This window comes from Scomber japonicus, chromosome 8 (assembly GCF_027409825.1).
Source record: "Scomber japonicus isolate fScoJap1 chromosome 8, fScoJap1.pri, whole genome shotgun sequence".
NCBI classification, from domain to species: Eukaryota; Metazoa; Chordata; class Actinopteri; order Scombriformes; family Scombridae; genus Scomber; species Scomber japonicus.
The window spans coordinates 8,334,784-8,351,041 of NC_070585.1; the positions used below are offsets into that span (position 1 = coordinate 8,334,784).

A 16,258-nucleotide genomic window follows, 5' to 3' on the forward strand; every position below is an offset into this window, starting at 1 on the left:
TACAGAGGTCCATTATAACAGCAATCTGTGACAGCGAGTGAGTCAGTGAGGAGCGATTAACACAATCCGGAAAAAAAATTAATTTGCTATGCTCGGCCCTTAATCTCATCACAAGTAACATGTTAACGCTGACAGCCCTAATATATTATATTATATATTAATATATATATATTTTCTGTCTGAAATTTGGCTTGCAGCAAAACTAGTCTGTGTCCAGTGATTTTTTCTGTGCAGGTTAGGGTTAGAGGTCAACACATTTAAAAATAAAATAAATACATGTTTACTTTTGTACTCAAAGCTGCAGTATGGAAGTATTTTTGTCTTATATTGGCTAAATTGTCATTATGTTCTGACTGTAGATTAAGATACGGATAAGCTGTGACAAAATCCACTGTCGTAAAGTGATTTGCAAGAATCCATCGCTCCCGAATCAAAACCAATCAGAGCCAGAAGGAGTACCAAAGACGCTCGTACACAGGCTGATGGCAGCCTCCCTTCCCCGTGCAGTGTGTCCTTTCACTTAGCAGCACAAGTCCCCTGCACAGTGCTCACACTTGGTCAAACAGGCTTCCTCTGTGGGGACAAGCCTTCACGTGCGTGCTGCGTGCATGGCAGGTTCCTCTGTGGGCAGGGGCTTTGAATGCAGGCCTGCACCGCAGCAGAGAGGAAGCTTTGTACTTGCTTTGTACTTTTTTCTCATAACTAAATACTGTGAAGCTTTAAGTACATTTCAGCAGCATGTACTTTCTGGCTTTTACTTGAGTAAAGGAGTTGAATCAGTACAGTAGTTTTTTTTACACAAGTATCTGTACCTCTACTTAATTAGAGAATGTGAGTATTCTAATCGGCTGGCACCTTTTATGTAATCTGCCCAGCGTGTTGATATGTTACAGTTTTACATAACGTTGTGGGAAAGGCTTGAGTTGTATTCATATCAGAGAAAATGTACACATCTCAGAGCTGTATTTGTATTTGTATATTGGATATTACTCATGATTGATTTATTGTGTGTACGTTATATGTCTCCAAACCATCAGCACATTTCTGTTCTATTTAAATGATATTCACATTTAACGTCTGTGTAAAGCAATACAAAAATGTGTTCTTAGTTTTTCACACCAGATAAAAATGTGTTACCACCCAGCCTAATTTGACTGAGTAAAAATCGCAAAGCCTTTAAACTTGGGTTACAAAATCATGTAAAAACAAGTAGTAGCCTATTCTTAAACACTGGGGGCACGTCCACTGAAACTGCGCCCCCACTGAACAGTTTGACGCTCTGAAATTAACAACGCTCATGCCAAATTCTGGGCCTGGGTCTGTTGGTGTAAGGCAAGCAACATGGATGATATTTCAAAAAATAAAATACACTAGGTACGACTGTTTTGTAGGTAAATGTGGATTTATTTCAGTAAAAATGTGACTTAAATGAGTAGTTAACAAGTGATCCATCGACAGTCATCTTTATGTGTTACTCGATGTTACTCACTTATTTGAAAAGCACCAGTAAGGGTCTAGATGTAGTTTCTGTAGGAGTATGTCTGTAGTGACAGCAAAGGCACCTGGTTCTACCTGTCATCTGCAGTGTACGGTTTCTTGTGGACAATATGGATGAACTTCGACTGCATATCACCACTCATTGGATTATAATGCAACGTCATGATTTTTACCAAACCTAACAGCATCATCACCAAAAGTGCCATTGAGCAACTGCCAGTTCTGAACAGCCAACATGCCAGTAACACTACGGGGAAGCCATTATTTCTGTTTAAAAAATGGTCAGTTCAGAATTACATAGTTCAGTCTTTTTTCAGCAATTATTCTCTAACATCTATAATGTGTTTTCTAAAGAAATCCCTGATCGTTATTTTGTCATATACTGTAATTGTAATTAGATTTATTTTAGTACATTTTTCAATGAACAAAAGGCATATTTCTTTCTTCAGAACCATTGCTGCATATGTATATTCCTTGATTCCTTTATATTTATTACTAGAACTGTCACTTTGGTCAAAATTGAAGTTTGAACAAATACCGCTAAAGAAATGCACCATAACACAGACTGAAGGTCCCTATATCATTTGTTCATTTGTCTGAATGGACAGTGAAGCTTCATGCTGTTTCAGTGATGAAAGAATGGAATGAATGTGTCTCTGAAGTCTTTCTCAATGTGAAATCTATTAACTTATTATGCTTCTCAAAAGTTTGAGATATAACCAATTTTGGAAAATTACATTTAAGTTTATGTTGTGTCTTTGTGCCAAAAACTTGAGAATGTATTTTGAGAGTGTTTTAATATACAGTGTTGTTGCAAAACTAACTAGAATGTGTTACGGTTGCATATTGAGTGAGTCATGTTTACTGCACTTCCTCTTAAAACACATTAATAAAGCATTTCAGATGTTGATACTAAGGCAGATCCAATACCAGCATTGAAAGTTGTTCAACTAGCTGTAAAATTTTGTCACATATATTTTTAAGAGGTGTGTGTTATGCGTCTGCACACTGACGGAGGCCTAAAGCAACACTGTCGGACCACAAACCAAGATATAGTCACATGGATAGACACATCCTCATTGTACCTGCTGTCTGTCTGTCTGTTAGTTGCCGTGACTGGCACACTTCAGCTCCGAAATGATTCTCTACTTTATGAAAATGTATGAGAGCCTCAAATCCAAAAGGTAAGTCTTTTAATTAAGCTTGATCATGAAATGTATTGAAGTGGAAACTAAATACAAAGCAGCAGCAAAATGTAAAAGCTTTTATTACAAATCTTATCAGGCAGTTATGAAAATGGATCAGTAAGACTGATGGCTGTAGAGAGTGCACTCCTCATCATTAGAGCTAATGTCTTGATTTCCAGTGTGCACATGTATAATTTCTGACTATGTAGCTGTAACATTTAATTGGGTGTTCAACAAGAAAAGCAAATGTCTTTTTCACAGTTGATCATGATATAATATCAGCAAAATATTTCCTCTGAATTTCTTCTGATTTCCTGGAGTAAAGCACTTAACAGTTATAGCAATGCTGCTAATGACTAGTTTCTTTGAAGTACATATCTGAATTTCCAAAGTGGGTTGATAGGTGGAAGACCATTGTGTGAATAGAGCAAACTGTAGGAAATGTTTGTCTTTATAATATATATTAGATATTTTTTACATCCCATTTTTCAATTTTTTAAGATAAAATACATTTTAATAAACAAAAAACACTGAATCTGGAACCGAAACTGAGAATTTTTTCTTCTCAGTCGAATCGATACATGTAGTTTATAGCTGACACAACAAAGTTGGATAAACACATGTAAGTAAGTCATCTAAGTACACACTTTTTTTGTACTTACTGTGCAGCTGGTCTGTAAACCGTTGTACCACATGTGGTGACGATGAACACTTTGTCTCTGCATATCCTTGTTAGATTGCTTTGAATATTAAAACCCACAACATTTTCACAGAGTTTGAGAAAAGCTTTGAGTTTGAGTCAACCATTATCACTCTCCTCTAACCCTAACCCTCACCAAATGTATGGAAATTGTAATAACTAAGTTTAGTTCATTCAGATAAGTAAGTAAAGAGTGAGTTTAGTTAATTCTCAGATTTAATAATTAATGGGTTTTTCTGTCTTTTTGCTGTGGTTGGTCATGGTTCCTTTTCTATAGCCTATAGATATAAAGTGACAGTATATTAGGCTTTGTTGATTTGTATTAGGTTGGAATGAAAAGTAATTAACATTTTGGACTAGTTGACATAAATATACATACATATTTATGTTTCTTCTGACAGATTTATCCCATAATGATTAGTCAATTGCCTCTGTCTGTGAGTGTTCAATGAAGTGTTACTAGGCTATCCGCTACACATCAGAATGTAGAACACAAAAGCAGACACAAAACCACTTCCTTCATTCTTTGTCTGAACTAACCCTAACCCTTTTTATAATTTTACTACTGCTTCAGAGTAAAAGCTACTGTGTTTAGTGTCCTCAGCTTGAAAAGCAACTGGTGACATTTAGGCTCAAGACAGACAGCGTGGGAACTAGCATAGAACTAGCAGATGTGCCGTTAGCAGCACCTATGGTTTTGTTTCATCTCACAATGTTGTTTGTTTGCTATCAGGCAAATATACTTATCCGCAACAGAAACTAATGCCCATGTTTCAGCTTGTTAGGCCTTATAGGTCGCAGTCTACTCACTATGTACCACTACTATACCAAACAGAAAAGAGGGGCTACTAAGTCTTTAATAGCATGAGTACTTTACAAAGGTTGTCAATGGCGTCATTTAATAAAGGACATCACTATAACAACCAAGTGTTTAGATGTATTAGAGCGTTCCATGTGGTTAAGAGCAGCAACATATTATCACGCAGATGCTGCATAAATGGCTGGGCCTGCAGGCATCAGCAGCTAATGCTAATAACAAACCTATATAAATAAAACTGCAGTGAGGAAAATAAAGAACATTATATAATACAAATGTAAACCAAACTTTAATCTCACAGCCAAAATCTAAACACTAATTTGGATGTTACGAACTGATCAATAAGTGTTTTACCACATAGAGTGAACAGCAGGCAACCCCTTACCTATAAAATACTGGTATGAAATATACCATATCTATACCATATCTACTGTACAGACAGGGAAAAAAACAAGATAAAATGTCTAAGAACAACTTCAGTTCACCTTGGCATTGATTCTACAGTCTCTGAACTCTCCTGGAGGGATGAAGAACATTCTTGCTGAAAATATTCCTTCATTTGGTGTTTGATGATGGTGTTAGAGAGCGTTGTCTAACCCATCAGTCCAAAATCGCCCATAGATGTTCAACTGGGTTGAGATCTGGTTACTGTGAAGGTTATAGTATATGATTCATATAATTTTCATACTCAACAAACCATTCAGGGACTCATTGTGCTCTATGGATGGGTGCAAAGTCATCCTGGAAGAGTCCCACAACATCACTGTCATTGATTGAACATTAAATGTTGGTCAAGTTGAAATGAGCAAATAATGCAACAACAACCACATGGTAAGATGGCAAAGAAGTGTAAAAGAGAGCTTACAACTAATCTTGGCCATAGAGAATGATTTGCACTTATATTTCAGACTTTGGTCAATAGACGGAAACCTTTTGGAAATTAATGATAAAGTTGCACACAAGATGAGGAACCCAACCTAAATCAACCACATCTCAACTCATATTTCACACCAACCATCAACAGCTCGCTATTTGTTGCATGACAAGAGGCTTGCATGAAGAAACTCTGTTCATATGCAAGGAGATTAAGCCAATCAGTATAGTTGATGGGAGCAGCTTCAGAGAGTTCTGTCAGGATTAGTATTATTAAAAACGCATAGTAATAATAAAATGCATAGGAATTAATTATTTAGAAGGAATAATCAAACATAATTTATGCCAATTTGTAAATTTTGCATGCAGTGCACCTGTGTGGAAGCATCTGCATTCATTATGTTTCTCCACTCATTTATTCAGGTTTTTCATCTGTGTCTGTTTTTCACGTACATACTGTACAAACATACTGACTGTACATTTTTAAATTATGGATGTATCTCAAAAATATGGTCAAATGAAAAAATACCAATTCACCCTTTTAAAGGTGCAATATGTAGTTTAATGGTATCTAGTGGAATGGACATGGCAGAAATAGAATATAATATTTATAAGTATGTTTTAATTGTTGTATAGTCACCTGAAAGCAAAAATTGTTGTGTTTTAATTACCTTAGAATGAGCATTTTATAGCCCTCTTCCACAGAGGCCACCATGTAGCACTGCCAAACAAACCAACACTGGCTCTAGAGAAGGCCTCTAGCATTTTTCGAAAGTTTCACAACTACAGGTTCTCATACATGCTTTGGAAGCTGAGGGTGAGGGGAGGTATATTCATTTGGTTGCAATCTTCAACTTCACCACTAGATGCCACTAAATCTTACACACTAGTCCTTAAAAACAAATAGAAAGCACAGAACAGATACCGCCAAAGCTGCACATTACTTCATTAGTTATTTTAAAAAGTTACAATAAAACTACAAAGACATAGACAATCATGAGGTTTTTTTTATTAATTACCATGAGTAAACAGTGAAAATATTCAAAAGATCATCACTCAATCATTCATGATTCAAATTTTATCCCCAAAATTTCAGATAAATCTCTTACCATTTTTCAAATACAAATAAATAAACAACAAAAGAATTTAGTCAGACTGAAACTGTAACCTCTTAGAAAATATGAGTATGAACTGTAGAATTAATCTGGTAAAAATGTCTAACTGCAAAGTGAAAATCACAACATATGTGAAGGGTTTAGTTCTTAACTTAACATAATGTTCTTACATATGTTTTCCTTCGCTTTTTAACTTTCAGGTTTTTTGTATATATGAATTGGTCTTATATATTTAATGTGTTTATTTGTGTATTTGTATGAGCTCTAAGATGCATGAATTTCCCCTATGGGGATGAATAATATATTAATCTATCAATCTATCTGTCTATCTCTCTAAACTCCTGTGTTAAAACATCACAGCTGTGCAAGCTACAGGCTGTTCACCTTGTTTAGTGATCTGCTGGGAAGGAACTGGAAAGGGGCCCCAGGCATTGGCTAATGCATAATGCTGGGGGAGCTTAAAAAAAAATAACATTCAGTGATATAATATTCAACACACTCAAATAATAAATTACATTAAATGACTGGAATTGCTAACTGTATGATGGCTTCTCCTTGATGGGGCAGATTACCTGGGAGTCTTTGCAGAACCTTGTGCACCAAACGGCAGAACTTACCTCACCTTCACCCTTTCCTGCTTTGCTTGAGTGCAGACGCTTCGCTCTTTGCTCTCCGCTTACTTTCTTTTTTTCTATTGCAATCCTGTCCTTTTGCTACAAAATATCTTGGATACTTCTATATCCAGGACCCACTTTTGCAGCAACAAGAACACCAAAGTACTCTGTTTTACCAATGACATGGTGTCCGATATCTCAGAGAAGAGAGTTTAATTTATGGAAGTATCTGAAGGCTACCACTATTATTTAAAGTTTTTTACTTCGTGAGTGTGGCCTATCAGCAGCACAAGCCTACACTATAGTGACTGGGATTGAGGAGCTCAGCTAAACTAAGCTAATTAGCAGCAAGATGCCTCCCTTTTCCACAGATGACTACAAACTTCTCCAAAAGATAGCAGTACTGGAGACAAAAATTCAGCGACAATGTGGAGGTAAATGGACAATATGGGAATGAAACCACTCTACTGATGATCTAAATCAGTGGACAGGAACAGGCTAACAGACAGCTAATTAGCACCACCAAGAAGCAGGAGAAAACAGCCGTGGACTGTGGCTACAACAAAAAGTAAGAGCAAACTGACCCAAGACAAAGGGATTCTACTAGAGAACAGATTTGCTCTGCTTTTACAAGACCCTGACTCCCCAAAAGAAAGGTCATCTTCCAGCACCAGAGAAAGGTATGTGGCTAAATCAAATACTAAAAGGCTGCAAAAAGAGCTAACCACTGGGCCTCAAATGCTGATATTGGATGACGGAGCTGTGAATGAGATAAAACACTTTTGCAGCAACAAGAACACCAAAGTATCAACAACATGGTGTCCGATATCTCAGAGAAAATTCTGGAAATCACCGCTGAGCATCCGACAGTGAAATCTCTCGTCATACACACAGGAGCACTTGATGTTGTCAAGCAACAATCAGAGGTATTGAAACAGGATTTTAATGATATGCTGAACAAAGTTCGATGTTTGAATACTGAGGTATTTATCAGTGGACCTCTACCGACAGTTCGGCGAGTAGATGAGAGATTCAGCAGGCTGATGATGCTCAACAGATGGCTCAAAGATATGTGTGCCGCTCAATCAGTGAATTTTATTGACAATTTCAACATTTTTTGGGAACGCCTCTTTAACACCTCTTTAAAGCAGATGGAATTTGCCTTAACAAGTCAGGAGTACAGCTGTTAAGCTCCAACATTTTTTATTTTGTGTGTCAGTCACCAGCAGCCACTGCCAAGGACAAGAGGCAAGACAATCCAAAACAACAGATAAGACAGCATTCTGGATAAGAATTGCTCCCGCTTGAGATAAGGATTGACCATGAAAAACAGCATACCCAGAGAGAGGCTTCAACGTCATCATCCTTACCCCAACATGAGGAGTCTCCCCCAGCCCCAACAACTCAACATGAGGAGTCTCCCCTAGCCCCAAAAACACAACATGAGGAGTCTCCCCCAGCCCTAACAGCCCAACAGGAGGAGTCTCCCCCAGCCCTAACAACCCAACAGGAGGAGTCTCCCCCAGCCCTAACAGCCCAACAGGAGGAGTCTCCCCCAGCCCTAACAACCAAACAGGAGGAGTCTCCCCCAGCCCCAACAGCCCAACATGAGGAGTCTCCCCCAGCCCCAAAAACCTCCCTCTTCGTCCAGCCCCTCCCATTCCACCACGTTGGAAATAACCATCATCCAAAAGTCACCGAGCCCACCCACCTCCTTTGACTCAGATCATCTGTGAGTCTGACTGATATGTGCCGGGTCCAGGCTGCAATACTGATACCAATAATGTTCTCCCCCAGGAAAAGTCAGGGCCCTATGGAGTTCAGATAGCCTTCTCGATCCCTGTGATGACAGGTAACAGAAGAATGGTTAAACTGGTGGGAAATAAAAAGGGTTCAATTAAATCTGCCAATTTATTAAGTATAGCATGTCAACCTCGAAAATATACCAGTGTCTCCTGTTATCTCCACAAGGTTAGCTCTACTCAATATCAGATCACTAGCCAACAAATCACTGCTAGTTAATGATGTCATTATGACCTATGATCTAGATTTTTTACTTCTTAGTGAAACATGGCTGACTGAATGTAGCTGTGGTGCTATTCTCAATGAGGCAGCACCAACAAATTTCAGTTTTATAAACAAGTGTCGAACTGGTAAGAAAGGCGGGGGAGTTGCTGCCATCTTTAAATCTGTATTTCAGTGCAAGGAAATTACATTAGGTGATTTTATCTCTTTTGAATATCTCTGTTTTTTATTAAAAGGTCATCCCAAAGTCCTTTTTTAAATCATTTATAGAACTCCAAGATACTCAGGAAAATTCATTGATAAGTTTGCTGAACTGCTGTCAGTTATCTGCACTGACTACAAATGACCTAAAACCAACAGGAAGTGCACAATCTTTCTTTAAATCTACAATTATCACCAATTTATGGCCACCTTGAAACACTTAGACGTCCACTACATCTGATAGTAATGTCGTAGAAAGATCAAACCAAAACTCAATTGTTTGTTTTATCAAGACCTACAAATCACGCGCTGACACCCCTGACCTAAATCAAACAGGATGTGCACAATTTGCCTTTAAATGTACAATTTTCACAGATCTTTCAGGCTTTTCAAAATATATACGTTATGCCTGCATACTTTCAGCTACAGACTCCATTCAAAGGTTAAAATGTAGCCACAAGTCTCATCTATAGATGTGTGTAATTTCGTCTGGCTATGTTTTATACTTTTTGATCTGTGCACCCACATGTGCACCCTATTCCTCTCCCATTCAGGTTGCTGCCTATGCATGCTCTCCAGTCGTTAACTACCATGGAAACGACTGTGTGTGTGTGTGTGTGTGTGTGTGTGTGTGTGTGCAGCTGGCACAAGTTGAAGCACTGAATTCTTTTGCCACTAGTTGTAACCTCCATCTACTTATTGCAGTGTCCGATAAATGTCTGAGTCTAAAGGCATCTAAAAGCCCCTAACGGAAACCTTTCCGCTTCGCCATGGCCTGATGTGCGCAAGGGGGCGAGGTCCCGGCCGACGCTGCTTGCAGCTTTAATTTAGTTCCAGCTTTTTGATCAGGGTGTAGTTTGTTGTGCTGTTGAACAGCATTGCCTTATACTATACTTAAAGGTGTTTCTAATAGTTTGTCCATTAATGAGGACAGGGTTGCTTTGTTAGACCGGATTAGTTTTAGTGGCACTATTTCTCATAAGGTAACACAACAATCACTTGCTGTACATCCCAAGGAAGGAGAGGCAAGTGTGATTAGGTACAAAGTGGAGGATTTAAATGCTGTGGTGTGTTCTGGTAGTTGCATAAACGTGATTTGGGGTGGCCCAGCATGGTCTTTTCTTAGTGAAAATCAAGGTATGTTCATCTGATTATGTCACGGCTAAATGAAACAGCAGTACCTTATGGACACAGAGCCTCTGAACAATGCAAGACAAGAAGGGCCTAGCATCTAGCCTCATGAAATTGCTATTGTCATTATCATCATAGCTCTGCTTCTCCATCTCTCTTGCTCCCCTTCCCTTCTTCTTTATCTTTCAACCCAATTGGTTGCCCACCTAGATCCCAGTTCTGCTCAAGGTTTCTTCTCTTTAAAGGATAGTTTTTCATTGCTACTGTCCACCAGCGCTTGTCTCTGTTACTTAAAGAGCACAGCCTAGACTTGCATCCCCCAGACTTCCTATCTGAGTGGTGCTCCCAATTGATGTACAGAACTCACTCTAATATGTCCTCTTTGCCTGTCTTACTATTTTCCTAATCATCAGCTTGTTTGTACACTTGAATGTTTGTTTCTATTCTTTCCTGTTTATTTGCGCTTATCATCCCACCATGGTACTCATTTATTCTTTATCCTGCTTGTGCTTTTAGAAATAGAACTTATTGCAGCCAATATATTACCGTACAAACTGGTGTATAAGAAACACCAGTGTATGAGACGCAGTTATTTTGGGGGATGTTGTGCCGGGGAAAATGCTTTTCTACTAAAGACTGGTTTATGTGGATGCACCAGTAGCTATTCATTTATAAACAAATATGTTTATACTCCAAAACTTTTTCAGTTTCCATTTTTTGAAACGCAATCAAAACACACATATTACACCTCAAACAGTGTGTTGGGTTAACGGTCAATGGTCTGGTAATGAATTGCTTAACTGACCTGGACCAGTATATTAACTCAGATTGGGTTCGGGTTAGGCTATGAGTTTCAATTAAACCTTTAATGGTAACCTTTTTGATATTTGATAGTGTGTAGCTGTATTCTCACTCCAGTCCCAAAAACCCTTCATTAGAGCTGCCGCTGTGCGCAAATATTGTGCCCGAGTCGCAGTAAGGCTCACCAAGCACACCGTCCTCAGACTCTGTGTCAGTCCCAGAGTCAAACCAAGCATGATCCTCTATGCAGTGGAAAAACAGCAAAGTTAGTGAATCTTTTATTCTTCAGATCTGTACTCATTAGGGGTGTGACGAGATCTCGCGGGACGAAAACATGCCGATATTTCTCGTCAAAGTGAATTTTGTCTCGCAGAGCTATAATTAAGGGGTGCACCAAAAAAAAAAAAAAAAAGATGATCGGTTTTCTATCGCTCATTCGTACTTCATGACGGCGTCTGGTCTATTTTCTCCGCGTGCTGCGGCTGAATCTGTCAAGCCGGACAGGAAGTAAAACAAAGCAACAACGAGAATTTCCAAGCGCAGCACTTCTGCTCCGGTGTGAACCAGGCGTAATGATGCAAAAAGTAAAATGAGTCACACTAACAAATTATAACACAATTTATATGTTGTTCTACTTGTTTATTTATGTGATACAGGATTTGTGCAATTTACTTTTATTTCTGTTTTTTAATTAGCAATATGTTATAATTTTTGATAATTGGATACTTTATTTAATTTATATTTATATATTAGAATTTTTTTCTACTCTTTATAATTTACTTTTTGGTATTTGTGATTGTATCTAACCTTTGTATTTATGGTTGTTATTTCCATAAATACCAAAATGATCCATCTATAAAATATCTATATGGAGAAACCTTTTACAGTGCTGCATACTGCATATGATAATTATATATTTAGAAAGTAGAACTAAAGTGATTCATTACAAGATGATTAGTTAAAACATTTGGATTCGTGATGGTGTTTAGCTCAGTGGGTAGAGCACCCGCCCCATGTGTCGAGGCTACAGTCCTGAGCAGGTGACCCCAGTTGGAATCCTGTGCTGAGCAGTCGTATCCTGCATGTCATTGCCCCCCCTCTGCCTCCAGTTTCCTGTTTCTCTCTACTAACCTGTACATTAAAGGCAAAAAGCCCCAAAAATATACTTAAAAAAGCACAAAACATTTGAATTCAATTTCCATTTTGTGAATTTCAAATAAAAGAACAGTCATTTATTTCCTCATTGAAGTTTTCTTAAAAATAAAATCTCATTTTGTTTCGATCTCGTGAACCCAATATCATGTCTCATCTCTTTTAGTGAGCTGAGTGTATCGTCACGCCCCTAGTGCTCATAATCTGTCACAGCTCAATAAAACCTGCTCATCTGTCCTCTTTTTGCATATCGTGCTTCAACATCTGCTGCTGTGTAGAACTAATGTCCAAAAATAATTTTGATCAACACATTGAATCAGCACCCACCAGTTATTTTAATTTTTTTCGTACAACATACATCAGTAGTCTATCTATTTTCATTAGCTGTTGACACCGCTCAAGCGTTATAGTTAGTGTTATAGTTATTGTTCTTAGTGTGGATGGCCTTTAACATATAATCATATCCGGATCCAACCTCACTCTGCATTTTACTGCTGTAGAGGACACACCAGCATTTAAGATGCATCTTATACACCGGTTTCTAAGGTATTATACCATATATTAGGTTACAGTTAGATCTTCTATATTTATATCACTAGTATTACTAAACTGATGTAAATTTCTGATGGATGCAGATCTTAATGGTGACTCCTTCCTTTGCAGTTTCACATAAATCACAGCTAATGAGGAATGCCTATGTTTTTGGTAAAGGGAGAGGCAATATAAGTAAAGTGCTGCCTGTTTCTAATCCAGGGATGGATCATAAAGCGCTTCTTGTGTAGTTAAGGGGCATTAAAGATGTCTATTTTCACTTTCACAGATGGTTGTGCCTGGTGTTTGTCATCTTTGGAGCTCTGATGTTAGTTTGGTACAGTTCAAGCCTCAAGCCATGGCACATTAGGATGAGCAAATGTTCAACCAAATCTTGCAACAGTTTGACAACAGTTGGCACTGTAAGTATATTTATTGGTCTACATGTGATCATGTTGATACAAATGCAGCTTTCATAATGACCAATAATAATTTCTCATAATATGTCAGCACTGTTGTTCCCTGTTAATGTGATAATAAGAAATGTAACACACTGAGTTGGCAGTGACACATCACACATCAGTGTTAATATGTGGTTGGTCTTTTTTATTTCATTGTATGCTGTAGGCAAAGACACTAATGTGCAATTTGAAAATGTTACAACATGGCAACTGTCAAACTACAATTACTCATTACATGTCAATCATTGATAAAAAAAAAAAGTAATTACTTTGCGAAAAGTTTAACAGCACATGCAATAAGCTACATTACTTGATAATTCACTTTTGTTACTCAGCTCCAGTAACCTATTCTGTAGTCAAACTGTGGACAGAAAACCAAACATGATGTACATGCTGGTTGAACAAGCAGCCAGTTGGGAGGTATTAAATGGACAACTCACCAGATAAAGGTTATTGCTGATGACTATGGAAAGCACTCTAGTGATACATCACAGTGAAGCTTTGAGATTTCATTATCCACTAAACTTCTCACAAGACAGCAAGCAAGCCAATCCCCAAATTAGGTGATGATATGTAGGATTGGTAACTGTAATGTTACTGTATTTCAAATTGAATTTTGTTACACTGGTCATTACTAAAAAACATAACTTATGAAGTTACTGCCCAACACTGATCTCTGGGCTTTATAAAATCTACTTTATAATGTACAGAGATAGAGGAAAATTGTGGTGACAAACACAGACACTCCAAATGTACACTGCCAGCTAGGTAAAGATAACATCTCTACGGCCAATACTTGTTTTGGGTGTATAATATAATATAATATTCATAATTATGTTTTAATTCATGTATAATTACCTGAAAATAAGAATTGTTGTGTTTTTTTTGTTAACTTAGAGTCCTTAATATTATACAGTAGCCCAGCACAGACAAACCAAACACTGGCTCTAGATAGGGCTTTAGCATCTTTCACAAGTTTCCAGCCACCATAGGCTCTCCTGCTTGGAAGGGAAGGGTTAGGGGAGGGGTATTAAACCGGTTGCAATCTGCATCCCCACCACTAGATGCCACTAAATCGTAGACAATGGTCCATTAAATCGGAGTCTAAATTCACATTGCCTTTTGTCTTAACATACCTTAACAGATACATATTTTATCTTTTTAATGTTACAGTGTAGACAAGTTAAGTTGTAACACTCAATAAACACCAACCCTCTCTGCTTGCACAGGCCCCATCACCTGACCTTTCACCGTACTTTGTGGCATACCCGCACCAGTACCATTTAATATTGGATGAACCGGATAGATGTCGGCAGGAAAGACCATTCTTGGTTCTTATGATTCCAGTTGCACCTCACAACAAAAAGGCCCGTGACGCCATCCGCAACACGTGGGGCAAAGAAACAAAAGTTCTGGATCAATTGATCAGCCGTTATTTCCTATTGGGACAGTCTACAGGGGCAGATGGGTCAGAGGAACAAGTGAGTCGATTCATTTTTGAAATAACTGCATTCTCTTTCACTATCCCTTTCAACCATCAAATAACTGTTTAAACAAGGGAAGGGAAAGAATTCTTGAGGTTTGTTGAGGGAAAGTTCACTTGGTAATGTTGATTCATAGCTACTGGATCTATAAACAGGCCTTTCTCATACATTGACCATACCAATAGGTGATAATATCTTAGTTTTGTGTTTACATCCTCTTCTACTGATTCCAATCAGCTAAAACATATTGGAGGGTAAATTCTGTTCTTCTATGTCCCTGTCTTTAGGTGTTACAGGAAAGCCAGAAACATCATGATATTCTCCAGAGTGACTTCTTGGACAGCTACCTTAACCTCACCATTAAAACTATGGTCATGTTCGAATGGCTCAACAACCACTGCCCCAACACCTCTTATGCCATGAAGGTCGACTCTGATATGTTCCTGAATGTCCACAATCTTGTTAGCATGCTTTTGAAAGCCCCCCAAAATCTGTACATGACAGGACTAGTGGCATTGGGTGCCCCTGTTCTTCGAGACTATAACTCAAAGTGGTTTCTGCCTTTTTCTGCCTTCCCTGAGTCTACGTACCCTCCTTATGCCTTGGGACTGGGTTATGTATTCTCACTTGATTTACCTAAAAAGATTCTAAAGGCGTCTGCACATGTAAAAGCTGTTTACATTGAAGATGTGTATGTGGGATTGTGTATGAGACATCTAGGAATTACACCGACAAATCCTCCTAATGGTGGTTGGTTCAGGTCAACAATACCTTTTTGGCAAGGCAGCTGTTACTGGACATCTGTCATTACAACAATACTAGGGAGCTCTGAGCAGCTTTTGGATACATGGAAAACATATCAGACTCAAACAAAAAGTGGCTGTTAAAGACTTCTGCCTTAGCCTTACAGCTGTTTAATGCACATTCTGCAACTACATAGGCCTCTGTTGTGCAGTACAGTAGTTACAACACCACTCTGATTACATCGTAAGTTACTATCTTACTTCTGATACTAAGACAGATATTGTGAGACAAATGTTTTATGGCTAAGCAAAATGTATTCATATTTTAGGTACTCGCAAAGAGAGCACACATCATTGTAAAGATTTAAATGGTTTTGAAATATATTTTAAGATGGAAAGCAGTTTGTAAAATTGCTCATGGTTCGAGGAAGTGTGTGATTAGCCTTAGGAATCACACAAAGTTAGCAAGCCAAGTATATACCACACTGTGAAGTTGTTTGCACTTTAAGGGCCTGATTTACTAAAGGTTAGCCTGTGTAAAAACATGTGAAAACTTGACATCAACCGTGGAAGCTGATCTACTAATGCAGTGCACTGACGCTTGCATCTTTCAAATGTGCAAGATTGTTATGAGCATGAGCTGTTCATTTAGTACGTCTGCCATAATGAATATGCACTATGTGCATTTTTACCACAGTGTGCAAAATACATGGAGGAGAAAATGCAAATATCTCACTTAGCACACGCATTGTGATTCACCAAACCTAGAAGTCGGTAACTGCAAACGGTAAAGCCCAATTTACACCGGGTCCATCAGCGGCGTGTTACAGCTGCGTCGCGATCACCGGAGCTGATAGGCACCACTATAATCAATGAGAGTGTTTTCACGGGCAGCGTCTCAGCAGCGTGTCAGCAGCGGCTCTCCG

The 16,258-nt window shown here is 38.4% G+C and overlaps 1 protein-coding gene across 1 annotated transcript; it reads left to right on the top strand.

Moving 5' to 3' along the window:
- Positions 1-7,618: 7,618 nt before the first annotated feature.
- LOC128362681 (beta-1,3-galactosyltransferase 2-like) lies at positions 7,619-15,476 on the top strand. The gene is made up of 3 exons (XM_053323528.1): positions 7,619-7,729; positions 14,335-14,586; positions 14,877-15,476. The coding sequence occupies exons 1-3, from the start codon at positions 7,619-7,621 to the stop codon at positions 15,474-15,476; spliced, it is 963 nt and encodes a 320-aa protein (XP_053179503.1).
- Positions 15,477-16,258: the final 782 nt, after the last annotated feature.

Excerpts from the sequence above, each read along its gene's own strand:
- LOC128362681 (XM_053323528.1), top strand. The coding sequence starts at position 7,619 with ATGGTGTCCGATATCTCAGAGAAAATTCTGGAAATCACCGCTGAGCAT. Across the intron at positions 7,730-14,334 it reads TTGTCAAGCAACAATCAGAG|GCCCCATCACCTGACCTTTC; the intron begins GTATTGAAACAG and ends CTGCTTGCACAG. Across the intron at positions 14,587-14,876 it reads CAGATGGGTCAGAGGAACAA|GTGTTACAGGAAAGCCAGAA; the intron begins GTGAGTCGATTC and ends CCCTGTCTTTAG.